This window comes from Cottoperca gobio, chromosome 7 (genome assembly GCF_900634415.1).
Source record: "Cottoperca gobio chromosome 7, fCotGob3.1, whole genome shotgun sequence".
NCBI classification, from domain to species: domain Eukaryota; kingdom Metazoa; phylum Chordata; class Actinopteri; order Perciformes; family Bovichtidae; genus Cottoperca; species Cottoperca gobio.
The window spans coordinates 11,442,366-11,469,750 of NC_041361.1; the positions used below are offsets into that span (position 1 = coordinate 11,442,366).

The window sequence follows — 27,385 nt, forward strand, 5'->3', positions numbered from 1 at the left end:
TTACTTGTGTCATTGCGCTCACTGTACATGTGTATGACATATGGGGGCAAAGTAAAATCTTCAAACAGCAGAAAATTACTTTTGTACTTTCACTACAGATCTACTACTAAAATCTCAGTAATGTGACGGAGCTCAGTGTTCATGTATCCAACATGTTTATTGAGTGTTTGTGGTTACATTACATTATCATTATCATTAACATTATCAGTGTAAAGGCATCTTTCTTCACAGTGTTTACTTTCCACATTCAGTTTTCTAGGTCTGGTGTTTGGATAAACGGAAGCGGCACACATTCACTGAAGGAACTCCTTTATTTAAGTAGCTCTCATGTTGGTAGCAGTTGGAGATAGTAGGACTGGAAGCTTAACGTTGAATAGAAGCTGCCATCTTTCTCCCTGGTGTAGCCCTTGCTTGAAAAAAGCCTGTGGAGGGGGGGAAAGGGCATTGTATTGGTATTTGGGACACACCTCGCTCCACACAAAGCCAGATTCTCCCCAGAATCAGTGGGTTTGGTTGGCGTCAGATTCTATCGGTCTGGAATTTGAATCTAAAGTTTTAGGTTTCTTAATGTTAATGTATCCACACAGACAACTGCTGCAACAACCAGGGATCGTACTAAAACTTTACCTGAGCTTCACTTAATGCTGTAAACGGAGCACCTCTGTGGATCCACCCACACTCTGATTTGCTCTTGTTCCTTTTCCAGCATGTCCTGTTTTAAGTGCTCCTGCTTCCTGTGAATTGACATATAAAATGAATGGTAACACTTTATTTGGATAGTCTGCCTTCAAATAGTTTAGTATTTGTAACATTTCAACAGCTTACTAGTTGAGATTCAACAATTCTACTGCTTTGCTTTGTCTTAAGATGTTTCACAGATTATCTATAGAGTTTATGTGAGAGTTCAGGAACATAGCTACATGTACTTGAACTACTCACTCAACCTATGCTAAACAAATTAGCATAGTTTAAGTGAGTTGTAAATATTACTCAAATATTCTGTGAATATGTAGGTACAGTATTTTCATGAATTGTCACACTAAAGATCATTTGTTAAACCTCTACAGACAAAGCAAGATGGCTAAATTGTTGAAATACTCTCTAAACTATTTGTAGGCGGACTATCCAAATAAAGTGTTATCTGATAAATAACATGATTGATTTAGACTCCTGAGATGCCACTGCCAACACAGTGAGGTCGTACTGCCAGGCCACAAACTTAAATTCACAAACACCCACCTTTGGTCCTCAGAAACGGTGTCCTTCTGGTATAACGTCTGGTTCTTTCCCCAGAAGATGTCCTTGTGGTGATCGTAGACGGACTTTAGATGGAAGTCGAGGCTGTTGTTTGGAGCCTGATGTTAAGAAAACAGTGGTGCATTCAAAGTACTTTTCTTGAAATGTTTTCTGATTACATAAGTGATGGTCACCATTATGCAGGTTACCTGCCGCTCATGCATAACAGTCCGCCGGGAGCTGGCCAAAGTGGCTGTTTCATGGAGGCGACTCCAGGGTTCCTCTGTTTGAGCGAGGTGAGTTGGTCTATCGTATGCTTTCCTCTGATCAATGGGAAAGGAATTCCAACAATAAAATAGAACAAAAAAACAATTAGTCTACTAATCGTTGCAGCTCTATAGTGAACACATACACTTTTTTTCATTCGCTATTTGCATAGAAATATTTTGTATTTTTCTATTTCTGTTTGAAGGCCATCATTTGATTTCCCAAGGCTTGATTATCAACTTGTTAAGGTCCCATGTAATATTTCAGAAGGGTTAATAGGAGCCTATCAGCATATTGTTATGTTACATATGTTATTCACTTACAGTATTAAACCGACAAGAAAAACACAGAATTGTGTAACTTTAGGTGATGTTCATTGAAACATGTAGAAGAACCCACCTGCTGCATCATGAAGCCTTGAGACTGAAGTCGTTAGTAAACTTTGTGAAGGGGAAAGGATCCCGGCCTGACCTTTAATAACACAAAGCTCGGTTGTTGTTGCTCTTCTATCTAGTCTCACTCGAATGTTTACAACCACGTTTCTTAGCAACTACAAACTTCCGGTTCAACCTTTCAAAAGAAAACGAGTGTTGGCAAATATTTCCCTCCTCCCACGTGTCACGGGGTCGATATTGAACCAGAAATGTTTGTAAATTATTATTATTATTGTCTTTTCTTTTCTTTTTTTTTACTTTTTCATTGACAAAAGGATGATATACAAAATTCAGATAAATAACAATAACAGCACACACTAAAACGAATATAAGTGATACAAATACATATGAAGATAATTTGTGGAATATACTAAAATACAATTACATTTAAAAAAGAAATACACGAGTGCAAATATACAAAGGTGCAGAGGTTTCAGAGAAAACAAGTTTCATTATTTTCCAAAAGCTTAGCTTATTTTTACATTACATTACAGTTCATTTAGCTGACGCTTTTGTCCAAAGCGACGTACAAAAAGTGCAAACAATCATGGAGATACAACTCCGACCAGCAAGAATCTTGTAAGTACATTAGCTTCAAATAGGTACAATCGTATAAGTGAACACTGTCTTCAAATAAGCCAGTTTGAAGTGCTACATAAGTGCAACATATAGAAACATGTTCTTTATAAACCGAGTGATTTAAGTATATACTATCAGTCGCTATAACTATGTGTACAGATAATGACTTCTACAGTACAGAGCACTTCTACAGTAGCTTAAACATCCACATAATGTTAGCATATGGCAGGTAAAGTAGCCTACAAGTCCGCCCATTGTGTTCCAACAGTCAGGTATTAAAAGATGATTCAGAGTAAGAACACACACCAGAGCATGTCGCCTCCCAGTGTTTGTTCACCGCTGAGACTGAAGCCGCGCCTCCAGACGCCGGCGGGAGCGTGTGAGTGGGCAGCACCTGAGGGTGCAGGTCAACCTTCTGCTGCTCCGGCTCCATCACTTCAGCACTGACAGGAGGCGACGATGCAGCGAGGCCCGATACACCTGCGCCACCTTTTACTGTGGTTGCTTTATGCACGAACCTCTGCGGAGTTGCCCATGTGCAAAGAGGTGAGGAGATTAATATTGCTAATAAATTGTTATTGTTAATACACTTCTATTCAACCCATCCAAAGCTAAACTTACTCATATGTGTCAATTGTGCATTTTAAGGTTTTATCAGGTACATTTCTTATGGATGAGCAGCAGAGGTGCAAATGTAATTTAAATAGAGTATCGTATGCTACATGCAACATTTCTGAAAATGTTAAAAGATGGCTGACCTACTGTATGTCTGATACTGGAGGGAAACCTGTTGAAGTGCTTTGTTTGACTTTAGCCCTTTAAGTTAAATACAAATAAAGAAAAGTGTACATTTTCTAATGGGCCATTTGAATCAGCACAATCCCACAGTGTTGATTTTAGCAGGACTATTGAAACACGGTGGCCTCCTTCACATATTGTGAGTGGGAAAGTAACATATGTTTCGCTTGCAAGTGTTTGAATTACAATACATTAGTCACTTCACTTCTGCTGGCTTCAGTGTTTTCATAGTTATCACACACTTGTTTTATTAGAACCTCCATTTGTTACATCATCTGCCGTGCTCTCCTCAGTCCTTCTATATCTTTTTTTTAATTTGCATAACAAATACAGTTTGATAATACTCGTAATAGTGTGTGGAATTAAGGCATCAGAGAAGGGCAAAGTTATCACAGGAGACCTGAAGTCTTGTAATTTGAGATTAATGGGTTTATAGGTGATGATGATTTGAGGAAGGAGGTGAATTAGTTTCCATGCCAGTCCATTGACCATGAGGCACAGCTGCCATTATGTCCTGTTGCCTTGGTTTCCTCATGTTTGTTTAAAGGAGGCGATTGGGCTACAGCACATCCCCAGTTTTTACATCAGTTCCTCCGACCCAAACACGTTCATCTGATACCCCAACCACAGCTAATGTAGCAGCTCTAATTGAAGACCTAGAGGAGCTGCTGCCGCTTTGTTTCTGTTAACTATTAATCCCACAAGTTTGCGTGTGGGTTTGGATTAGTTCCTTGAAATATAACAGCCTGCTGTTGACCATGATTACACAATGTGCCCGCTCAGTTCTCACAACTACTTTCAGAAGGTGTCAGATCAACTTTATGCCACATCCCAAATTACACAATTACGGGTGGGACAATGTTTGTCAGTCAGAGCTCCTGCTGTCTCAAAAGTCTTGCGACTACACTAGAAGCTACATGTTTACAAAAGGATTACACAAATCAGCATCTCCCCCCTTGGCTATAAGTAAATAAACCTTGAAGGGAGTTTTACTGGTACAGAGTTGCAGCACATCCTTGAGTGAGATAAAAACAACATGTGAGACAGCCTCCTGGGCAAATATAAGCCGTGACTTTTATTTGGAAAGGAGGCTTGCCTGGTTTTGGAAAATAAATTCCAGAGGTATAAAACAATCTGGTGACATCATTTTAATAACAACTCCATTTGATGTTCACATGCATGCTGACTTGTATCTTTATTAGAGCTGCAACGATTGGTCGACTAATTGATAATAAGAATAATCCTCAACTATTTTGATAATCGATTAATAATCAATGAAGTAATGTTTCGTAAAAGAATGGCAGAAAATGCTGTTTTCATCATCTCAAATATTGATTTGATTTGTTTGATATATTAAACTGAATATTTTTTGGTTTTGACTGACAAAACAAAACATTTGAATACATTACCTTGGACTTTGAGATACTGTGACATTTTTCACAAATCTTTTACATTTAATAGACCAAACAAATAAATAATATGCCAGTTACACAAAAAAGATTTGTTAGTTGCAGCCCTAATATTTATGTATTAATACAAGTTATTTAATGTATTCATGATATGTATATAATGCATTTTTAGCTGTGTGAAACTAACACCTGTGTTTTGTCCCTGCAGTCAGATTATCACTTTGAGTACACAGAGTGTGACGTGCTCGGGTCACGATGGAGAGTGGCCGTTCCCAACAAAGCCGAAACATGCACAGGCCTCCCAGATCCAGTGAAAGGCACTCAGTGCAGTGAGTGTCCGACTTTTACAGCTCATTTTATGCACACCCTCAAACTGTATCACAGCTTTAATATGTAAATATAAAATTATTGCTGCATTTGATCTTCTATCTCTTCTTGTGTCGACATCTCCATGATATATTTCCAATGCGGACTCTCTTTCTTTCTTTTTCTTCTTACAGCCTTCTCCTGTAGCGAGGGGGAGTTCCTTGACATGCAGTCGCAGCAGTGTCAGAAGTGTGCTCCAGGCAGCTTCTCTCTGGGCACCGGTGTGGCCTTTGATGAGTGGGACAGCCTGCCGTCGGGTTTTGTCACCCTCGGGGTGACCACGAACGGCGGGGATGGCCACACAGACTGTTCCAAGTTAGTATATCCCTCACGTGTTATTTTCAGCGGTGAAAGAAATACCACACTGTGAAAAAACTCCAGTCTCCTGCATTTAAAATCTTACTTAAGTAAAAGTACAAAAGTATTAGCATTGAAATATACTTAAAGTACAAAACAGAAAAGTAAACATTATGCAGACGGGCCCATTTAAAAAAATAATATATATTATATAATTGAATTATAATTGTTGTTAATGTGTTAAAGGTGGAGCTCATACTAATTACTTTATATACTGATGGGTAGCTTGTGTATTTCCTCCCGGAGATCAATTAAGTCTTATCTTAAACTATAATAATACATCATCATTTATTTGTTTATTATATTTTGTATTATTAATCTAAATCTGCAAAGTATCTACTACCTACATTTAACAAATCTGACCTTTTCTTAGTTTCAAGAAGCTCATCAAACTGTTTCTGCTGCTGATGTTTCTGCAGCTCAACCTGGACACCACAGGGTGATCACGTCGCCTCAAACACAGATGAGTGCACTGCAACGCTGTCCTATGCTGTGAGCCTGAAGAAACCTGGAACTGCGTCCTTTGAATATTTCTACCCTGACAACAGCATTTACTTTGAGTTCTTTGTAAGTGTTTTAAAACAGCTGTTGATGTTGACAAAGACACCTACAGTTATATTGTATAACCTCTGGCTCGTTTCTCCCCCTCCTGTAGGTTCAGAATGACCAGTGTCAGTCTACAGACTCTGAGAGCCGCTGGATGCAGATCTCTGAGAGCAACTTTAGCAAATACACGGTTTGTCTGAGTGTAGCTCTTCATTACACCTGCTGGCTTCTGGTTGTCATTTGCTGGACAATTCTCTTTTGTTCCTTTCCCATTTTCCACATTCACTCTGTGCAGGTTGAGCTTAACACCGGCAACAACGTGCTGTATTGGAGAACCACTGCGTACACTCTGCAGGGCAGTGATGTCAAACCCGTGCTGTTAAGAAACATTGCCATCTCAGGTAGATATATCGCCTGTAGCTTGTTGCATGCAGCAGTTTTAAACATTTGTTCACTCCTCAACTTTTTCCTGCTAATGAGTAAAAGTCGAATGATGGTTTTCTTGCAGGGGTGGCCTACACATCAGAGTGTTTCCATTGTAAACCTGGCAGCCACAATGAAAAAGCAGGATCTGCACGCTGTACCCCCTGCCCTGCTGATACCTACGCCAACAAGGGTGCCACCGTTTGCCGTCAGTGTGAAAAAGACAAATATGCAGGTCTGTATATTGTATTTCCAAAGCTGTCTGCAAACACGAGTCATATCATTGACCGGCACGCTCTTCAATTCGTAGATACGTCTGAACTTCTATTATTCTGTATTTGCATGTTGTCACACATGCAAGGCAGTCTGTATGCAAATACTGCATTTACTGCTTAAGTGTGAGGCTTGTCTTATCTCTGGATCTTAATGTGAGCCGTGTTTCCCCTCCTCCCCGCCCTGCCTGTCGTTTCCCCTTGTCTCGGTTTCTATTTTTCCAGAGGCGGGTTCAGGGAGTTGCAAACCGAGACCTGCATGTACAAACAGTGACTACTTCTACACCCACACTCCCTGTGACTCTGAGGGAAAGGTAATATTGAAAAATGACATGACATACAGGTTCAGTAGGGGTGAACACACAGAGAGAGATTTCACCTTGAAAAAAAGCCTACAGCCATCTGGTGTAACGATTAGGTTTCTTTAAATATGAATTGCCTGTGTGCCACAGACCATCTGGTGGTTTCTTTCACATATTCATGTCTGGCTTGCTGTGCGTCTCAGACTCAGCTCATGTACAAGTGGATCGAGCCTAGGATCTGCAGTGAAAGTGTTGAAGGAGCAGTGACGCTGCCCGCATCAGGGGAGATGCAAACCTGTCCTCCATGTAACCCGGGTTTCTTTGTCACCAACTCTTCCACCTGTGAACCCTGCAACAAAGGTTTCCACTCAAACGGCACAGGTGCAGAATCAGTACACTCCTCATACTCTATCTTACATGCATGTCATACATGTGTACCTTACTCAAGATGATAATAATAGCTTATTTACAACCTTTGAGAAAAAGACTCCCCCAGTAATGAAAGTGTTGCTGTAAAAATCACCAAAATTGATGTCTTGACTGCAGAGTGATGAAAAGTATATAAGACTGTGTCTGATGTTTATTTTCCAGTTCTTTAGTACACATGAACATAATAACACATTATTTGCTCACAGCCTGTGCTAAGTGCCCTGTTGGCACGGAGCCAGTGGTGGGTCTCGAGTACAAATGGTGGAACACGATGCCGAGCAACATGAAGAGCTCCACCTTCCGTCGAGAGTTCGGCGGCTCTGAACAAAGCACGGGTGAGAAACTTAATATTAGGCAACGCAGTGTACAGGCAGAGGGCAAACACCACGGCAGTTCATTTAATAATCATCATAATAAATACACTGAGGCACAGAGCAGAAGGGTAACTGAATCACTAATAGCACAACTGAGCATACAAAAACTAATTTTCTGTTATAGAAAAGTGTAAGCTAAGGACAAAGAGGGATAGAGAGTAAACAGGATCTATCTCATAAAATAGCCAACACAAAATACCCAGTGTTTGACAAAATAAGATCCAAAAGCTTGTAAGGTTATTTTGTCAAACTTCTATTTCTATTGTCCAAAATGAACGTATACGTTCAGACTTACTCATGGCACTTACTTATGCTCTGATCCTTGTTTACAGTATAAGTATGCCACAACAAAAGAAACAACCTCTAAGACATAGACAGACAGACATTTATAAATGCACTTACCACATCATCTTCTTTTTAGGTTGTTAATTATAGATATAGAATATTAGATATTACCCCTATTAACATCTTTTTCTGTTATTATCAGTAGATAGACATATTAATTATTTCTGTTTGTCTTGCATTGTTAAAATGAAGTCGCATTGAAATTGTACCAATACTATATATATAATATAATAGTACAACATTATTTATATATACTGTATATCATTTTATTTCATTTACTTTTTAATTTATCTATTTTTTTTCTATGAACTAATATTGTATTTATTTTAAAAATTTCATTAATTGTGTTATTGTGCTTGGGCAACACATGTCGAATGTCATATAAAGCCTATTGAATTGAATTGAATGTGATGATGAGTTATTTAATAGATGCCGCATGTCCACTTAAACTACTGTTTGTGTCTGCTTTGCTAGAAGTCAAATATCAGAGCGTGTAACTGTTTTTAAAAATGTTATTTGTAATGGCAGCTTGGGAGGTGGCTGGAGAGTATGTCTACACCACCCCCGGGGATCAGGACACAGACTACCTGATGCTCACGCTCAATGTCCCTGGATACAGGTAAAGTCATACGTGTTTCTTATAGGAATTAAACATTTATATAAGTATAAACTATATCCCAGTTGAATTAAATATCACTTCCTCAGGCTGCCTCAGTCCATGACCAAAGACAGTGAGAGGAGTGAAATGTCTCGCATCACATTCGTCTTTCAGACCACGTGTACAGCTAACTGCACATTTTACTTCCTGGCGGTGAGAGGAATATTCAAACATATAAAGAAGTAAAGCTTGCCCTCCGCACGAGTATAGGTATTTATGAAATGAGTGTTTTTCTCTGCAGGGTTATAACCGGTTCAATAATGATGTGGTGGAGCATTGGAAAGGCAGCAACAGCAAACAGTCGTACTCTTACCTGATCCAGAGCAACAGCACCGCAAGCTTCACCTGGACTTTTCAACGAACAGAGGAAATTAACGTGGTGAGACTCATCCCCAATATCACTCTTGATCTATGACCTTCCCAAAGCTTCACTTTCTCAGCAGTATCTTTTTTACTCCTTACTCGACTGGCATGTCCAGAATGCAGCTTTTAGGGTTTGGTGCAAAAATCCTTGTTCAATTAATACAACTGGAGTTCTCTTCATGGTACAGCTTTATAGCTTTCAGTAATATGCACTCTATGTCTGTGCTTATATCGGTATATTTTATTCATGTATATTGTTTTACTCTTGTCTCTACCATTGCTTCTTCTTTTCATTTCTCCCTTGGTGCAATTTTTGTTTTTAAAGTTAACTTGGTGAACTTTAATGAGATATACTGTGAATGTGTTTACACGTTATGGCTGTAATGATGATACAAAAGTGCTCTAACATCATGTTTGCTTTGCTTTGATCGTGTGAGTTTCCCCCCAGTTATTGCACTGAACGCTAGAGGGCAGTCAGAAGCTGTGTGTCCACTTTGAAAAAGTCTGAATGTCCATGAGAACATGAATCCTAAAACATTCCTTTAAGCATAACCGATCACTACACTGTGTTTCTCTTCCCTCAGGAGAGGAAATTCAGCTCTGATTCTGCAAAGATCTTCTCCATCCACATCACCAATGTGATCGGAGGTGTGGCCTCTCAGTGTCGCCGCTGTGCCCTGAGCTCCGCTAACGCCGGCTCCGCCTGTGTTCCCTGCCCGCCGGGACACTACATGGTCAGTGGGACAGGAGTGTGTAAGAGCTGCCCACCAAACAGCTTCATCAGGACCGACCAGCCTGTCGGAGAGGCCGCTTGTGTTCAGTGTGGACCAAACACACAGAGAAACAAGGTGATGGGAGCAAAATATTTAGCACTGAAAATACAAATTTCTGACTAAATCTACTACTGAGTAAATGTATGCAGGGCTGTTTAGGACACAGAAGTTATGTCCTTTGTGTTCTTTTCTGGGATTTAGGGGCTTGAACGACCTTTCTACAAATATTCATAAATTATACACACTGGGAGATTTTAAAGGTTGATTTTCAGATTTTTAAAATCTTTATAAATCTCTCTATATTTAACTTTGTTTGGTCAAAAAAAAAAACAATCCACTATCTATCGCTGAAGTAGGTAACACAATGGTGATTGAGCGATTGATTACAAACTGGGTGTCTTTGGCGACATTACTGGAAATAAATCTTTATTGTACACTCACAGTTCTGAAAACCTGAAGCTCATATATCAACAATAAAAATATTAATGTTGGTCTGCAATTTACCTCTTACTTGCCTTCTTTTAAAATATTTCCCATTTATATCTTGACCCACACGATGAAGCCTTCAAACATCAAAAAGGAAATAAAAAATAATAATAATAACTCTAAAATATGTATGAATCTACTGTAACATCAGGCAGAATAAGGTGTTCACATGTTTCTATATTCCAGCTGATACATATCTGCATTTCCCAGTTGTCTTATTTGAGTTTCCCACAGCCAGTACACCCACTGTAAACACAATACTCTCCATCCTCCAGGCACACACAGCTTGTCTCAGTGACTGTGCACTGGACGTACAGACGGGAGGAGGCGCGCTGCTGCACTATGACTTCTCTCCTCTGTCCAACGTCACAGACTTCCACAGCAGCCCCCGCTTCACCAGCAAAGGCCTGAGATATTTCTATCGCTTTAATTTGGGTCTGTGTGGGAAAGAGGTAAGAAGCCGTGATGACTTTTGTTTTTTGTAAAGAATGTAGTGTGATGTTGTATTTAAAACCTGCTGTGTTTCTCTCACAGGGCAGAGTGCCGGCTACCTGTGTGGACAATGTGACAGAGAGTGGGAGAAAGGTCAAAGGTTACGTCTGTCAGTCCACTGTGGTTCCCTCGGACATCAGGAGTCAGAGCGTGGTGTCCACCCAGCCTTTCATCATTGGTGACTCACTCCTCGGTATGGAGTCAATGCTGCAACCAACGATAAGATGATGTCTTTCTAAGATTTCCTTCAACACCAAATTTAGTAATGATATCAACACACATTGCCATTTATGTTATATATTGTTAGGTCTGCTGGGATGTTGGATCACATCTAAATTGTGACTGAATGATACGCTCTAAACTATTTCAGTTTATTTTTTCAGTGTTTTCAAATCTAACATGTCGTCACCAGCTCAATCTAAGGGGTTGTTCAGAATAAGAGACATTCTGCTAATGTACAATTGTTTTTACTTTTAGCACTTCATGAATTGTCTCAACAACCATTTGAGAGATTTCCATTAAATATTTGCATTCATAGTTCCTAGAGGATAATTCTGAATGATTTAGGGGATCCTGTGACCTTTCCATCTGCACCACCTATGAGCACACATTTTGGTTTATGACCCACCACCTCTCCTACAGATAGTAGGAGCAAGACACACACACTTTATAGCTGTTAAGCCGCTCTGTTGTGTCTTTCCCTTTTACATAGTCGTTCCAAGTCTCTTTTTGACTTTGCAGCTGTTTTGTCATTTTATGTTTCTTTATGGTCGTTTTGAGTCTCTTCCTGGTTGGTACGCGTCTCTGTTAGTGACATTAGGTGAAGGCCAGAGAGCCCCTGACACTTCGGGCCCCTGGGCCTTTGCACAGTAGGCTCGTTCAGTAATCCATCCATGGTCGAAATATACAGTGCTTTGTGGGATTGCTAGTTTGAACTGCTGACTTACATCGTGTGCATGTCATATATCAGATAAATATGCTTTGTGTCCTCTTATTCTGAAGGTGTGACCACCGACACGACCCTGAGTAACATCTCCTCCCCAAAATGGCTGTTTCCCTCTACGTCCAGCCTGCCAGATGTCATCTTCTATTACAAGTAAATAAGATCACAACGTGTCTTTTAATGTGTTGCATTCATCTATTGGGGTACTTTCAAGTACACATTTTTAATTGTAGTCTATGTAGTCTAACTATATTACATTTGATTTTTTGAAGTATGAAATGTAATGCAGAATCTCAAATGTATCACATAGTGGAAGTTAAGACCTTTATGTTTCCAGGTCCAGTGAGACGATTAAGGCTTGTAAACAAGGCAGGTCAGCCACCATCAGACTGAGATGCAACCCCACAGTGACTGCTAAAGACCACTTCACGCTGCCAAGGTATCTTTCACTGTGACCAAGATCAACATTTGATTTGGCACACATAGTGTATTACAACAGCCATTACATGCCACATACTGAGCTCTGAGAATCTGAACTGTGGACAAAGTCCTTGGAGATTTTTTTCTTCATGTGAACGTTGTAATTATCTCTCTTATCTGTGTTTTCCTCCACAGTAAATGTTCAGAGGGGACGTGTGATGGTTGCACTTTCCACCTTCTGTGGCAGAGCCAGCATGCATGTCCACTCTGCACAAAAAACCACTACAGAGAGATTGTCAGCGCCTGCATCCAGGGAATACAGGTAATACTGCACAAGCAAAAAATAATTACAAATATCTTCCCTTCTCAACACACACAAACCCATCACAGGTCCATCACAAATGTGTGTTGTGTGGAGAGAAAAGTCCACCCCATAATCAAATATCAATCTAGATTGTTTTGGTGTGTGTTGCGAAGTGTTGAAGATATCGGCCGTAGAGATGTCTGCCTTCTCTCCAATATAATGGAACTAGATGGCACTCAGCTTGTGGTGCTCAAAGTGCCAAAAAATACTTTTTATGTATCATTTGTAAGCAGTGTTTGACATAAAAACAAAACATTACATTACATTACAGGTCATTTAGCAGACGCTCTTATCCAGAGCGACTTACATTGAACTAAGTACAGGGACAGTCCCCCTGGAGCAACTCAGGGTTAAGTACCTTGCTCAGGGGTACACTGGTGGCAGCCTCGTATTGAACTCCCGACCTTCTAGTGTTTTTGTTTGGAAGGTGTACCACTAGACCACTAGGCCATCACCACCACCAAAACAAACAAACATATGAATCTTCAGTGCAAGTTAGCTTAGCATAAAGACTGGAAACAGGGGGAAACAGCTGGCCTGGCTCTGTCAAACAGTAACAAAGTCCGGCTACCAACACCTCTAAAGCTCATTGTTCCTGAAAGGAAAATACTGAAAACATAACCATTCAACTGAGATGTGCCCAAGGCAATCTAACTATTTGTGTGTGTGTTTCAGAGAACCACCTATGTGTGGCAGCAGCCATTGCAGTGTTACGGAGGAGAGTCACTACCAGCACAAACAGTCAGTGCTTGTGTGACTCTGGATTTCTGGCTCAAATTTGGTGTTTCCACGGGAACGATTGCTGCTGTGCTGCTCGTCTGTATTAGTTGCTATTTCTGGAAGAAGACACGCAAGTGAGACTGCTGAGCTTCACATTTCCTCTGGTGTTTGTTGAAGCATTGATATGTCATACTAGTAAATAAGATTAAAGCTAAGAGTATGAAATGTCCAAAGAGGTGACTGTAATTTATGCTGACAATGTGTCATTTTCTGTCACTCTTTGTGCAGGTTGCAGTATAAGTACTCCAAGCTGATGATGAGCTCTGGGGATAAAGAGTGTGAGCTTCCCACTGCAGACAGCTGTGCAATAATGGAGGGAGAGGATGCAGAAGACGACCTCATGGACCTAACCAAGAAATCCTTCTTCACCAAAATTAGGTCCTTCTCCCGAGAGGTCAGTAACCTCTTCATTTACACATATTGAGCTACTTAAAAGGCAACTTCTCATGCTTTGTGTTATTATCTTTGTGTTTTCAGAGGTCATCAGATGGATTTGACTCAGTTCCACTTAAATCATCATCTTCATGCCATCAAAGAGAGGATGAAGACTCTGATGACGATTAATTCAGAGGATGAACAGATCCTTCTACCAGAGTACGGAGGAAATGCTGAACTACAGATAAACAGCTTCAACAGACGGAGTCACAGAAAACAAAGATGGGCTGTTGAAAGCATTTTATTTATTACAAACGATATAGGCTTACTGAAGGAGTTTTAAAATAATGCAAAGAACGACAAATATAATTAGTGTTATTTGCCAAATCTATTATTGCAATAGAAAGTCTTCTGAATTTTCAAAGCCCAATGGTGTATTTCAAAATTATTTAAGAACCACACTGTTAATGAAGTTACAATTGTTGTAGATGTGTAAGACTGTGTACATTTGACATGACTGTGAGTGTGTAATTCATTTTCATTGTTATTTTTTATCATGCTATCCTGTTTATTTTATTTTATTAGATCAGCCATCCAGTTTTTATTGTTTTTTTTGGCAATATGTGAATTATACTTGCTTTTGAGAACATTTTCTGCTGCGCCTAAGGTTATGATTTAATCTTGCTTTATTGTAAAGTAAAGACATTTTCTACAATAAAAACAACAACAAATGTGCATCTCTAGAAAATTAAGAATAATATATAGTAATAATCTAATGCTACCTTCAGGTGTTCTTCGTAAGATCATATACAAAGCATGACAATAATTACATCTCTTCGCAGTACGTAGGCTATATCATATAATACTGTTACTACTTTAAATGTTTAAATTCGTTTTCATGTGCCTTTGATTAAAAAAATATGTATTTAAAAGTATTTTTGTGGTTGTTGGTAAAGTTAAGAAAAATACAAGGTGAATTGTAACTCACATGCACATGTAATATATGCTTTATATTTAATCAAATATTGTACATCTACATGTCATGATATCTAAATTAAACAGGGAAAAACAGAAAAGCAGGATATTAATCCAATATGTTTCTCAATTTTCCAAGGATGTATGAAATTATTTTTCCTCAACAAGTATCACATCAATATCACACCATAGTGAAATATAACAGAAGAAGAATAACTCAAGTAGTGCACTAAAGTGCTTTCATTTTCTGCTACTTTTTATCTCTTCACTTCAATTGAATGTAATATTGTTATTTTTACTAATTTTACATTTATCTGACAGCTATGGATACTAGCAACTTTGCATACTACGATTTTACATAACACACGTGATCATATTATAAATAAGGATGTATTGTTGCACCTGAAAGCAACACGGGTTTCAGTCGCTGTCCTCGTCTTGTAAAACTCGTCTGTCCCATGTTGCTATCTCTCGCGAGACTTTGCGACGTGTTGCAAGCGGGGTGAAATCTCGGGAGCTGTCTGAAAGCAGCAGAGAGGAACAAACAGCGTGAAGAAGATTTAAAAACGTGCATTCAGCAGACGGTGATTCTGCAACATTTCGCAAGAGGTCTGCGCCGTAGCCTTCGATTATTTAAAGTTATCCAACGACGAGAAACGTTTAATTCAGCTTCTCTTCTCGTAACTTTGGGGAAGTTGAGCTGCACGGCTCGGAGTGCCCACCTCGGAGCAGAAAGTCGAGTCGGTGGTCGGCAGTTGTTCTGCAGGAATGTCGCAGAAAGAGAGACCCAAGTTTTATCGACAGGAGGTCAACAAGACGATATGGGAAGTCCCGGAGCGGTACCAACGCCTGTCCCCGGTTGGCTCTGGCGCCTACGGATCCGTGTGGTAAATCACTTTGTACTATGTTAGTTTGTGAACGCGTTTCTGTTTGTAGCCTGGTCACCTAATTTAACCTCCATTCATTTAGACGGGGCCTGTGCTGCAGATGCTAAAGTTAGGTTAGCTCGTCCTGATTGTTGGCTAACAAGGTGGAGCCACGATGTGCCTTTCAAGAAGAAAACCTGTTGACTTGTTGTTTTTCTCGTATTAACCACTTATAAAACTTGTATTGAACCTGTGTAACTGCATATGCATGTACAGAAATGCACTGCAGGAAGCTACTCACTCACAATAACTAAACTGTTGAAGAAGTACGTGAGTCTTTATCTGATCACTGGGCATGTTGCGATCACAGAACTGACTAATCAATGATTATTTATAATTACACACTGTAGCTGCACATCCTGTTTCCAGGGGCTTCTTTAATGACATTTGGTTTAGAAGAAGAGCTTTAATTTACATTATTAGTTTATAATCCCACCAACAGGTGATGTAATCCGAGTAAGTAAAGATGGGGTTAACGGATAACGATATTGTGCGGAGTTTCTACTGTGCATATATATATTATTTAACTAGTTAAAAGTCTCATTGACGAATGTGACGAAAGGGCATCTTAAACATAGTTATAACAATGAACGCAAACAAAAATATTGTGCACTACGAATGAGTGAGCACAATAATGAAATCTGTTCATGCACTTAAATATATGTTAATAACAAATATTGCAAATATTTTAGTCACTACCATTACTCACTATCATATGGACGACGTGACCATATTTAAATGATTGGGGCCTTCATATAAATATTGAATATAATCTGATAATGTCTCAGAGTAAACAGTAGTGTTGATAAGGTGTCCAAAAGAAAGATGTTTTCAAACTTATTTGAACTCATGTTGAATAGTTTAATGAACTCAGATATGTGCATATCAACAAACAAATCATTGACAGTTTTGATCAATGATTGACGTAATTTAGCAAGGAACAATACCTCATTCCATTAAAGTCTGTTAAAGTTTTTCTTATATTTTATAGTCTTAATGATAATTCTATTAATTGTAAGAAGAATTGACAGATCGATAATTAAATAAGTGTTTAGTTGCAGTCCTAACTGCTAGTCCTGACAGTAGTATGACTGTAATACTTCCAACTTTACTGGTCATACAAATCCTAAATGATAGGTAGTCTCATCAAAATATAATTTCAATACGTCTTCCAGCCTTAATGAAAACATCTTGATAACTTCTCATCTTCTAGGCAAGTGAATGTTTTCATTAATGATAAACACGTTTGCAGCACGGAGTCATTTGCATTTACAGTGGAGATGGGATCTTTCCTCATGAGTTGTGTAGAAGACCTTCCTGGTGAGGTAGATTTTCCTAAGGCTGCTTCGTGGTAAAAATGTTCGCTTTCATAGGATAGACCCTTTGCATTGGTCTGGTGATTAAATGTGCTGATACTATCTAGGACACGACGTTGTCAGCGGTACACTTGATTTAGTGGGCAGATGTTTGTTTTGCAAATGGGAGTGGACAGCTGTGCTGTTGCTGGGCAATAGGATAATCTGTTGCTGGTCAGATTACTGTCCGCTCACTACCAGTGCATTGAATGTGATTGTTTTTTTCTAAACCGGACACTGGCTTATACTGTCTGTGTTTACAGGATGGACTACATTTACTGTAAGTTTATTCATAATGTAAGTGCACAGCCGTAAGGTTTAATGTAGTTGTTGCTGAACATATTATGCATAGTGCATGTTTTAATATCTTAACACATGTGCACCCACATTAAGACAGAAAGACATTGGTGTTGGTTGATATAGATGGAAAATGTTGGATATTTCTGCTTCAACCACGTGATGTTGCTGCGTCCCTGATCATGCTGGTTTCTGGGTCCCAGCTGTAGTCACTACTGGCTGTGACTGGTTAGGTGAGCCGAGCAGGAGGAAGTGTTGGGTTTGGCTTAGAGACAGTCAGCCTTTAGAGTGCAGGACAGACTGCAGGCAGGGCTGCTACCAATCTGCTGAGAGGTGACATTTTCTGCTGATGATGCCCTTTTCCGCAGCCTTCAGAAGCTCTTACTGCACCTTATTTGGTTTAGAGAGCAAACTCAGCCCATTCTGAGACCAAACTGTTTTCCTCATCTGCCTAAAAATGACAAGCTTGCTTTTCATTTCAAGCTCAAAGTGTTAAATTACATTACATTACAGGTCATTTAGCAGACGTTCTTATCCAGAGCGACTTACATTGAACTAAGTACAATGTATTTAGTTCAATGTAAGTCTCCCTGGAGCAACTCAGGGTTAAGTACCTTGCTCAGGGGTACACTGGTGGCAGCCTGGTATTGAACTCCCGACCTTCTAGTGTTTTGTTTGGAAGGCGTACCACTAGACCACTAGGCCACCAAAACAAACAAACATATGAGGCTTCAGTGCAAGTTAGCTTAGCTTAGCATAAAGACTGGAAACAGGGGGAAACAGCTGGCCTGGCCATCACCACCACCCATCTGTAGGTTTCATTCTTTAAAGCCGTTCATGCTGACAAAAAACTGTAGTGAGTTAGCGCTGCAACGACTAGTTGACTAATCGATTAGTCGATCGACAGAAAAATAATAGGCGAAGGCGACTATTTTGTTAATCGATGAATCATTAAAGGAATTCTTCATGCAAAAGTGCTGTTTTCAGACACTCAATTACTCTCAATCTGCTTTCTCTGTTCTATACCATAGTAAACTGAATATCTATAAACTGGGATGGATGCTATTTTCGGACCGTTCGTTGCAGCCCTAATATAAGTAGTGTTACTATTGAGATTTATGTTTACATATTTGCCCACTTTTGTTTAAACAGTTCTGCAAGTGATATGACGACTGGTTTGAAGATAGCTGTGAAGAAGCTGTCTCGGCCTTTTCAGTCCATCATCCATGCCAAGAGAACATACAGAGAGATGCGGCTGCTGAAGCACATGAAACACGAAAATGTGAGTACACTTGTTTCTCTTCCCTTTGTTCCGTCATAAAAAACAGTCGTTTGTGTGCGCTTATGCAATGCCTCACAATGCGTTTGCTTATTATGTTGCCTATTTGCTTATAATTATGGGTTTAGTTGCTGCCTGTAGTTCTTTGTGTTAACAGTGGTTTTCATATGTTTGCAGGTGATTGGCCTTCTAGATGTCTTCAGCCCTGCTACTAGTCTAAATGAATTCACTGATGTGTAAGTTGAATGTGTTTGTTTAGAATAACCTGCATCCCAAGTTCACCTTAGCAACACACACGCTTTCTAAACAGTGTTCAACAAACTGTAGCCTTTAGTGTCGCAGCAGCAGACAATCCTAGCTGTGGCTGGGAAACACCTGGAGACAGGCCAGCTGACTAAACACTGGAACATTTCTTAGACTGTCCACTCTGTTAGTTATTCACTCGCTGGCTGCTACTAGAGTTATTTCACCACCAGCTTCCTTTACTTCCTTTCCTGCTTTGTTGACTTTGTGAAACATACCTGCTTTGCTGGCAAACAGGTAGTTATTGTTTGTTGGTGTTAAAGGTTGTTAGAAGAAGCGGACAGCGAGACGGTGACTCAGTCCTCAGACGAGCGTTCTGCCTCCCCCGTCATGTGGGGAATGTCTCTTTCTCTTCTCTACACACTGAGAGACTTGTATTGAGATCAAATTGTGACGCCAGATTTTAGTTGACACCCAACATAAGAATGTGTCTCAACTAAATACTTTGAGTCAGATTTTAATTCCCTTCTGAGTTTTGATTTCATACTTCCTTGAGATTTGACTGATCCTAACTATTTTGTAGCAGTTTTGGAGTTGGCAGTGCAGTACCGGGCGGGGACCCACTTAATTCTGAGGGCCTTGGTCAACAGAATTGGCTTTTTAATACCTCACATGCATGTAATTTTGTGTGGGAAGAAACCCACTCTACTCACTAAGAGAATATGTCAACTCCCAAGACCAGAACCCAGGAACTTGGAGACAGTGCTCCCTGATTTTTAACAGTGGTTAACCGCAATGACTGCTAAACAGATACTGCGTCACATTTGAGATTAGTCATACAGATGAGGATGTGCAGTAGCTATTTGGTGTGCCATCTTATGTAATGGCTTCAAAACATGTACCAGGAAGTTTGGCATATAATAATCAACTATGTTCACTTGTGAAGTTATTTGTGTCACCTACATAGTACTTGTAATGCAGGGTTTCCACATTTGGAAAATAGCACCTTTGCTCTTTCCTCTTAAGGTTAATGTTTTTTATTTAATTATTCCAAAGATAATGTGCGATGAAACTCCAAGTATTATACACTGCCCATGACAGTCAGCACGTATTTTACTTCATAATAGCCCACCTCTGCTATAAAACACTGCAAGAAACCCTCCATGCATGCTACAGTACATACGCAGTCTCAGATGGGGTTGTGATTCAGGTGGATTCATGCCTGTATTGAGAGCTGCCCACTGTCAGATCACCCAAGATGCATTTTACTGCGAAATGTGAAAAAATGACAGCTGGGGCGGATGTAGAGAAGTGAAGTGTGCTGAAGTTTGCCTTTTTTCCCCCTACGTCATGTCCCCAAATAGCTTCTCTCCCATGCAGCGGAGCAGTGGAGGCTGTGCTTGCTGTTGAAATGGAGATCCATCCTCACAGATCAGCATTATGTCATGGAGCACTAAAGGCAATACAAGATCACACATGTAGATTGTGTGTGTGTGTGTGAGACAGGGCTCCTGAAAGAGGGAGAGAGAAAGAATAGACAGAAAAAGAAAGAGGGGAGAATAAACGCTGAGTTACAGGCTGTCAGAAGGAAATATGGGTCTCTATCTGCACATCTGCTGGAACATTGTAAATGTTCTGAACACATTATGATATCTAGGAAAAATCCCAGATATGCAGGTTCTGTAAGTATGGTTTGCCTAGGCTCTAAAAATACAGACTGAGTCACAACGCTGTGGCTTTAGCTCCTCAGAGCTCCTGTTTCTATAGGAGAGAGGAAAACAGAGGTCACTATTTATATCCCTTTTTTTTTCCAAGGCGGGTGAACTTTTGAGGGTGTCTGTTCAAGTTCAAGCGTAACCAGGTGCTATTTTAAGTTCTGAGAATAGAAGAGTATTCATGATGTGTGTTTGTTAAACAGCAGACTGACGAAGCAGCACATGGCTCTGTGTATTTTGGCTGTAGCACCCTGCTCTTGCTTTCTTTCACAAGCGTTGTTTGGGCATTTTAAACAGCTCTAGGATTACATTTGATTTATCCACTGATGCAGTCCCATTAAACTGGGTATGTTGTTAAATGACGCTCCATTTGTGAAGGGCTTGGCCTTTCAGTGCCTCTGGAGAGAAAGGAGAGTGAAGAGAAGTAGCAGCTAAACCGGTTTAAGCTCACACAGCCATATGGGAAATTAGTTTCAGACAAACAAACTCTGGGGGAAAAATGGAAGTGCAAATAAATTCATTTATATCCACCTGGCTTTTTATGAAGAGAGAAAAAATTGACATGCCATTTTTAATATTTGTGTCTATTTAAACTTTTATGATTGGCAGGTATCTTGTGACTCACTTAATGGGGGCAGATCTCAACAACATAGTGAAATGTCAGAAGCTCACAGACGACCATGTGCAGTTCCTCATATACCAGATCCTCAGAGGGTTAAAGGTGAGGCTTTAGAGAAATGGCTCGACATTTGGGAAATAGGCTTATTTGCTTTCTTGCATCTCAGCAAGAAAGAGAATGAGCTTATTTCCCAAAATGTTGAATGAATCATTGGTTCCTAGATTGTACTGCACTGCCTCTGACATTATATGTACTGGTAAATCAATACATCTTTAAAATGATAGTGTAATTTAATTCACATGTTCTCCTCCATCTCTCTACAGTATATCCACTCGGCAGACATCATTCACAGAGTAAGTGCCATGTTTGAGTTTTGTCCGAAAACAAATGTCATTGTGTCTTTGACCCCGATTTGAAAGAATAAAAAAGTGTCAGGGTTTATGACATCTTCCATTTGGCAGAGTTTGGCCTGTGCTTTGTGCAAACATCGAAGGGGAAGGGAAGTCATAAACAGGACCTTTACTTTTACACGCTGTTAATGATGTAATGCTCCTATTTTAGGGTTTACAACGAAGGGATACATTCAATCATGAAAAGTAGGACTTTTTATCTAGATCAAGATTTCAGATGTACTGTCCATCCAAAAGTATGCTCTTCACCTAAACTTAAATTACATTCATTCTAGTGCTGCCCCTCTTAGTTGACAAATTGGTAGTTTTGGTCCTAGTGTTTATTAGTAAAAAAAGAAAAGAAGCATTTTTTCATGCTAAATGACTTATTTCCAAGATTCTTATAAGATATTCCATTGTTAGTCCAACAACGTGGACGTTTGCAATGAGCACGTCTCTGGTAAACACAATATTTAAAGTGGTGCTTTTGCATGATTCTTTGTGGAGAAGTCAACAAAATCGTACGAGTGTTAGTCGACTAAGAATTTCTTAAATAGAGGACAGCCATAACTAGGTCTTTCATCTCTTCAGGATTTAAAACCCAGCAATCTGGCGGTGAATGAAGACTGTGAGCTGAAGGTCAGTGAACTGCTGCTCTCATTTAAAACATCGATTTATCCTGAGTCCACAAATGTGAATATAACACATTTATTGCTCTTCAATTGCTCCCAGATTTTGGACTTTGGTTTGGCCCGGCACACTGATGATGAGATGACCGGCTACGTGGCCACACGCTGGTATCGCGCCCCAGAGATCATGTTGAACTGGATGCATTACAACATGACAGGTAGAGACATTACAAATATCTTCCCCAGTGAATGTACATCATGATAGAAGAGTTGACCGATGAGTGCATCTTAATGTTTGTGTCCTGCTCTTCTGTGTTTCAGTGGATATTTGGTCTGTGGGCTGTATAATGGCAGAACTCCTAACTGGAAAAACTTTGTTTCCTGGAACTGACCGTATCCTTTTCATTCGAGAGAACAGTATGTTCAGAGCTCAGATAGGTGGAGACACTCTGACACAACATTTGCATAACAAATGAAACCGGTTAAACGCACATTGACATTTGTTGTGGAAGTAATGATGTTTGCTGTTTTTGGACAGTTGCAGAAACTGATCTTCAATTGCTTCTTTTCTGTGTCCTCTCACGTAAACTTGCTTTTTCTGCTTTTCTTTTCAAACATAACGCTGACTGTGGTGTTTTTAATTTACACACAGATAGTACCTGTTTCCACACTTCCCTCTGTCTTGACACATGCCCTTTGCTGTAATGTTTCCACTGGCGTGCCTCAACTCTTCCTACACCGTCAGTATGCACCGTAGGCTCGGGTCCACTTTCTGCCTGCACAACTGCCAGTCTTTGTATGAGCCTATCAATCTGCACTGTGTGTGCTCAAGATTTAGTTTATCTTTCTCTCCCCCTGCCAATGTTTTCATACTAACGGCTGCGCTTGTAAGTTAAGTGTACAACAGGGCTGTCCGCTGCCTCCACTGTTGTGTTGTTGTAAGCTGCCTGCAGGTTACATTTCAAATACTTTCCCTCCTCTGTGTGCACACTTAAATGTAGGCTTTCTTCGTTCGTCGCATCTCATGTGTGAAATAGAAAGTAAATATAGTGAAATGTAATATCACAGATGGTTTGTAGGTGACATAAGTTTCACAAGGAGGATGAGAAGTTCTCTCTTGTCCAGCATCTGGTCTTCCTTTACCGTGTGCCGGTAGACATTGATCAGTTGAAGCTAATCATGATGCTCGTCGGAACACCAGGGCCCGAGCTCTTGATGAAAATCTCTTCAGAGACTGTGAGTTCACAAAGGAATGCAATGTTTTTCTCTAACCAGTTTTCTGCTCCAACCTTGCCACTCTGTTGTGCAATAACTTGGTGTTTCTGTTGCCTGACTGACAGCATGCTATCTAGCCTTCAGCTTTGTGGGTGTGAGACCTGCTTTCTGCCTCTTTAACTGGGACAATTGAGAAGAATTACATTTTTCATGATATCATTGTTATGACAGCTCTGGCTTTCAGTGGTGATTGACTGTAATGCAAAGTATTGTGTTGTTGTTTTTACTCTAAATCGTAACTTCTTTTAGGTCACATTTTTGCTTCAAGGCTTACATTTTTTTCTCAACGCAACATTTTAGTGCTTCTAGAGTTTAGCCGCACAGTGTTTGATTGAGAAGCAGCTTCTTAACCAACTCTGCTCTGTCGCTATACTCCCCTTAACACAAGCTTCATAGATATAAACCAGCTTCAGCAGATAATGCGTCTAACAGGAACGCCCCCAGCATCTCTAATAAGCAGGATGCCCAGCCATGAGGTGAGCAGGATTCACAGTTTCTTTCTTTAGACCAGACCGTAGGCCGGGGCGGAAGGACTGCTGGACCTTTTTCTTTTAAAGCTACGCAGCTCTTGGCTTAGTATACTATATTTATCCTGACTGTTATCCCCAAAATGGTTCCATAATAACATCTTGAATAATATTAGCAGTAATATTTGATGCTTTCCCTGTTTTTAAAGGCTGCATTAGTATAGTACCGGACTGTTCTTGATGATCTATTATTTACTTTTACCCACCTAATCATTATCCACATTGCTGGATCACAGGTATTTGGTGAAAAATATTGTGATAATTGATTTTCTCCATATCGCCCAGCTCTAACGATTTAATTATGTTAATTGTTTTATAATTGAATTGCCTAAAAGTCAATTAAGTTCGCCACACTGAGAGCATCGCTCAGCTGGTCTCGCACTACTTTGGTCATGTGGGTTGTAAGGAGCAGCACGGCCTTTTGGGGCCTCTACCTGGGATTTAAGTTTTCCGGTTTACTCCCAGTAATTGTGTGTTGGCTGTCTGACACGCTTGTTGCATGAGGTTGTAACAATGATTGCCAGAAGTGGTTAAGGCATTTGTGTGCTTGTCATTTCACTCGCTTATTATTAAAATGTCTGAGAATTAAACGTGCACTTTGTGCAATAACTAGACTTGCTGTTAGTGTTACAGTACTTACTAATGGCACTTTCTGTGTGAAAGATGCTTTGTTCTGTGGTTTTTTCTGTTTTTGTTGCACATTTCTTGAAACTTGCTGTCTTGCTTCTCTCAACATGTTATTGCGTATATTGTATGTTATTTTTCACTCCAAATGATAGAATAATTGTCAGTCTCCAACATAAACTTTTCTTTTACACGTTGGTTTTTTTATAGACATCTTGCTGTTGTGAGGCAACAGCTCAGGGCTGTCAATCATATGTTTGACGCAAGCTACACACAGCAGCTGTGTAGTTGCTTTTGACTGCTTTGCATCTCACTTCAGGTAGTCAATCACCCCATGCAAACAAACGGAGCTAAAAACTTAACTAAAACTAAAACTCGCTAATATGTCTCTATAAAAAGTGGAGTTATTTTTGTTTACGTCGCTGTAATTTCTGCCATGGGCAATAAAAAAAAATAGACTCTTCCTCTTCAAAGGAGGACCGTGTTTACTGTAAACTGCACTGATCCGCGTCGTAATACACCAGGGCATACGTCAACCGTTAGCTGCGCGGGGACAAAAAAATACGGGTGAAAATAAGATTTTTTTTTAGTGAAGGTATGTTAAACACAAACAATGAGCCTTAAATATACTGCAGAGAGCTTGAGCTTTAACACCGACATACTCGTTATAGTATTTGCATACATTCAGGATTATGTGATGCAGTGTACATCAGTCACATCAGTACATGGAAATGCAAGAAGTGAACAGTAATAACTTGATGCAGGAGGCTACTTTGAACAGATTCAGTAGCATGAAAATATGTGAGCATTACGAAACAGTTGGTACTTAATGTATGCGACATGTTGCGGTTAGTGGGAGCTGACAATTGATTTACTGCATGTATTTTCGCAGGCCAGGAACTACATCGCCTCCTTGCCCACCATGCCCAAGAGGAACTTTACTGATGTTTTCATTGGTGCCAACCCACAAGGTAATGTACCTTTTTAAATTTAATTTCTTCCATTAAATAGTTTTGGCTTCTTTCTGAGTACTATTGGTTCAAAACTCTCAAAAACAAAATGACAGTACACTTAGTATTTAGGATAGTTAGGATAGTTTAATGCATCATATATTGTTTGAGATTGAGCTCTGTTCACATGTGTGACTTGTTTTAAAAGCTGTGGACCTTCTGGAGAAAATGTTGGTTCTGGATACAGACAAGCGGATAACAGCGGCCCAGGCTCTGGCTCACGGCTACTTTTCTCAGTATCACGATCCGGACGACGAGCCCGAGGCCGAGCCGTACGACCAGAGCTTTGAGAGCCGCGAGCTGGAGATTGTAGAGTGGAAACGTATGTCATTATTCTACACAGAAAGTCTTTATAATACTGTAAAGGTATTAATGTTTGCTATACTGTTGAGAAAAGAACCCGGATTTGAGTTTGAACATTTTCTCATTTCTTCCAGGATTAACCTACGGGGAGTTGTGTAGTTTTGAGCCACCTATCTATGAGGAGGACGACATGGAGTAAAGAGACGTGCTACCCAAATCAAGTCCAGCCTCCGACAATTCGTAACAACCTCGAACGTGTGCATTAGTGTTAAACAAACTCTCAGACACTTGTATCAGAGTGCCTACCAGCCTTTGTCATTCTTTATTAGCCAAGAAAACATTGTCCACAATTAGCTCTTGTAAGGATATCGTTATCAGCGCAGGGAAAGAAAGAGCTTGACCAGTTATCATTATTCTTATTTATGAACCACTAATGTTGATGGTCTGTTGCTGGAAAATGTCATTTCTTGCCAATAGCTGAAAATCCTTTTATATTCTTCAGATTTTTTTTAAATTTAGACTTCGATGACTCGTCACTGTGACACTGAGATGCTGAAACACCTGGACCTATAGCTGTGCTGTTTTGTGTTTTTTAAATAGTTTATTGAGTAATTTATGAATAAGCTCCTGTGTCCATCAATTGAAAAAGGAATATGCTATTCTACCACTCGCCCTGCCAAGCTGTCGCATATAGCACTGGGTCACGTGTATTTGTAAAATGATTCAGTTATGATAATTGTTCCTATATTTAAAAAGAGATAACTCTAGAGGGTTTCATATCTGTGACATAAGTAGATTTGATGTTTTTAGGTATTTGACAATTTGAGAGTGTTCTGTGTAGTCACTGACCTTCAGTGCTCACCAATTGAATTTCACACATAATGTTTATTTGATAGTTTAGATGCTCTGTGAGACTCTTATACATATTTTGGCTATACAGAAATATCTGAGCCTCTGCTGTTTCAGGACAGTACTAATCAACAAGGCACCTAAGTAGGAAGAAAAAATATTCAAGGTTACATGCTCTACTCAAAACTATGTAAATATCTGTGCGTTCTTTTTTAAATCTCTGACTTATTGTGCTTATGTTATGAAGCAATCCCTTTTAGTATGTACATCAGTTAAAGACTTTGTGTGCGTTTTGCGAGAGTGTGTTGTTGGTTTACAAGAATTTGTAAGTGTCATGCTAAACCGCTTAAATGTAAAAGAGGGATTTCAAATGTATTTATACTTTGTGGAGGTGATATTTATAAACAACAATCGACAGATCCCTTAAACTATTTTCAGTCCGGCAGAGTAACTACTATCTTCAGTCCTTTTTGTTTAACAAAATAAAGACTTATTTTTAAGAGACCTTCGGTTCTTTTACTTTATTTATTTTCCATTTTCCAAACAAGTTTTTATAGTTAGTGCCAATCCTCTGTGATT

The 27,385-nt window shown here is 39.7% G+C and overlaps 3 protein-coding genes across 5 annotated transcripts; 2 read left to right on the plus strand and 1 right to left on the minus strand.

The window, feature by feature from the left end:
- Positions 1–22: 22 nt before the first annotated feature.
- cfap276 (cilia and flagella associated protein 276) lies at positions 23–2,917 on the minus strand. Of its 2 annotated transcripts, XM_029435411.1 has the most exons (6): positions 2,823–2,917; positions 1,903–1,974; positions 1,446–1,559; positions 1,240–1,355; positions 628–734; positions 23–422 (listed from the first exon to the last, which is right to left on the minus strand). In XM_029435411.1, exons 2-5 carry the CDS (start codon positions 1,912–1,914, stop codon positions 635–637), a joined length of 342 nt encoding a protein of 113 aa, XP_029291271.1. In that variant the 5' UTR covers positions 1,915–1,974; positions 2,823–2,917; the 3' UTR covers positions 23–422; positions 628–634. The 2 variants fall into 2 exon arrangements, with proteins under 2 accessions (XP_029291271.1, XP_029291270.1); XM_029435410.1 differs by lacking the exon at positions 2,823–2,917 and having other exon boundaries at positions 1,903–2,042.
- A 52-nt stretch (positions 2,918–2,969) lies between these two features.
- Positions 2,970–14,687, plus strand: elapor1 (endosome-lysosome associated apoptosis and autophagy regulator 1). The gene is made up of 22 exons (XM_029435407.1): positions 2,970–3,062; positions 4,932–5,052; positions 5,224–5,404; positions 5,866–6,013; positions 6,102–6,182; positions 6,288–6,393; positions 6,501–6,650; positions 6,913–7,001; positions 7,193–7,370; positions 7,625–7,753; positions 8,666–8,756; positions 8,843–8,948; positions 9,037–9,174; positions 9,743–10,006; positions 10,693–10,869; positions 10,952–11,102; positions 11,912–12,005; positions 12,190–12,291; positions 12,468–12,594; positions 13,312–13,490; positions 13,645–13,810; positions 13,894–14,687. Exons 1-22 carry the CDS (start codon positions 2,976–2,978, stop codon positions 13,978–13,980), a joined length of 2,952 nt encoding a protein of 983 aa, XP_029291267.1. The 5' UTR covers positions 2,970–2,975; the 3' UTR covers positions 13,981–14,687.
- Positions 14,688–15,190: 503 nt separating this feature from the next.
- Positions 15,191–27,311, plus strand: mapk14a (mitogen-activated protein kinase 14a). Of its 2 annotated transcripts, none has more exons than XM_029435089.1 (12): positions 15,191–15,653; positions 18,497–18,626; positions 18,801–18,859; positions 21,191–21,302; positions 21,524–21,553; positions 22,181–22,228; positions 22,322–22,436; positions 22,540–22,611; positions 23,375–23,454; positions 25,537–25,615; positions 25,803–25,976; positions 26,092–27,311. In XM_029435089.1, exons 1-12 carry the CDS (start codon positions 15,535–15,537, stop codon positions 26,154–26,156), a joined length of 1,083 nt encoding a protein of 360 aa, XP_029290949.1. In that variant the 5' UTR covers positions 15,191–15,534; the 3' UTR covers positions 26,157–27,311. The 2 variants fall into 2 exon arrangements, with proteins under 2 accessions (XP_029290949.1, XP_029290948.1); XM_029435088.1 differs by lacking the exon at positions 23,375–23,454 and adding an exon at positions 23,890–23,969 and having other exon boundaries at positions 15,192–15,653.
- Positions 27,312–27,385: the final 74 nt, after the last annotated feature.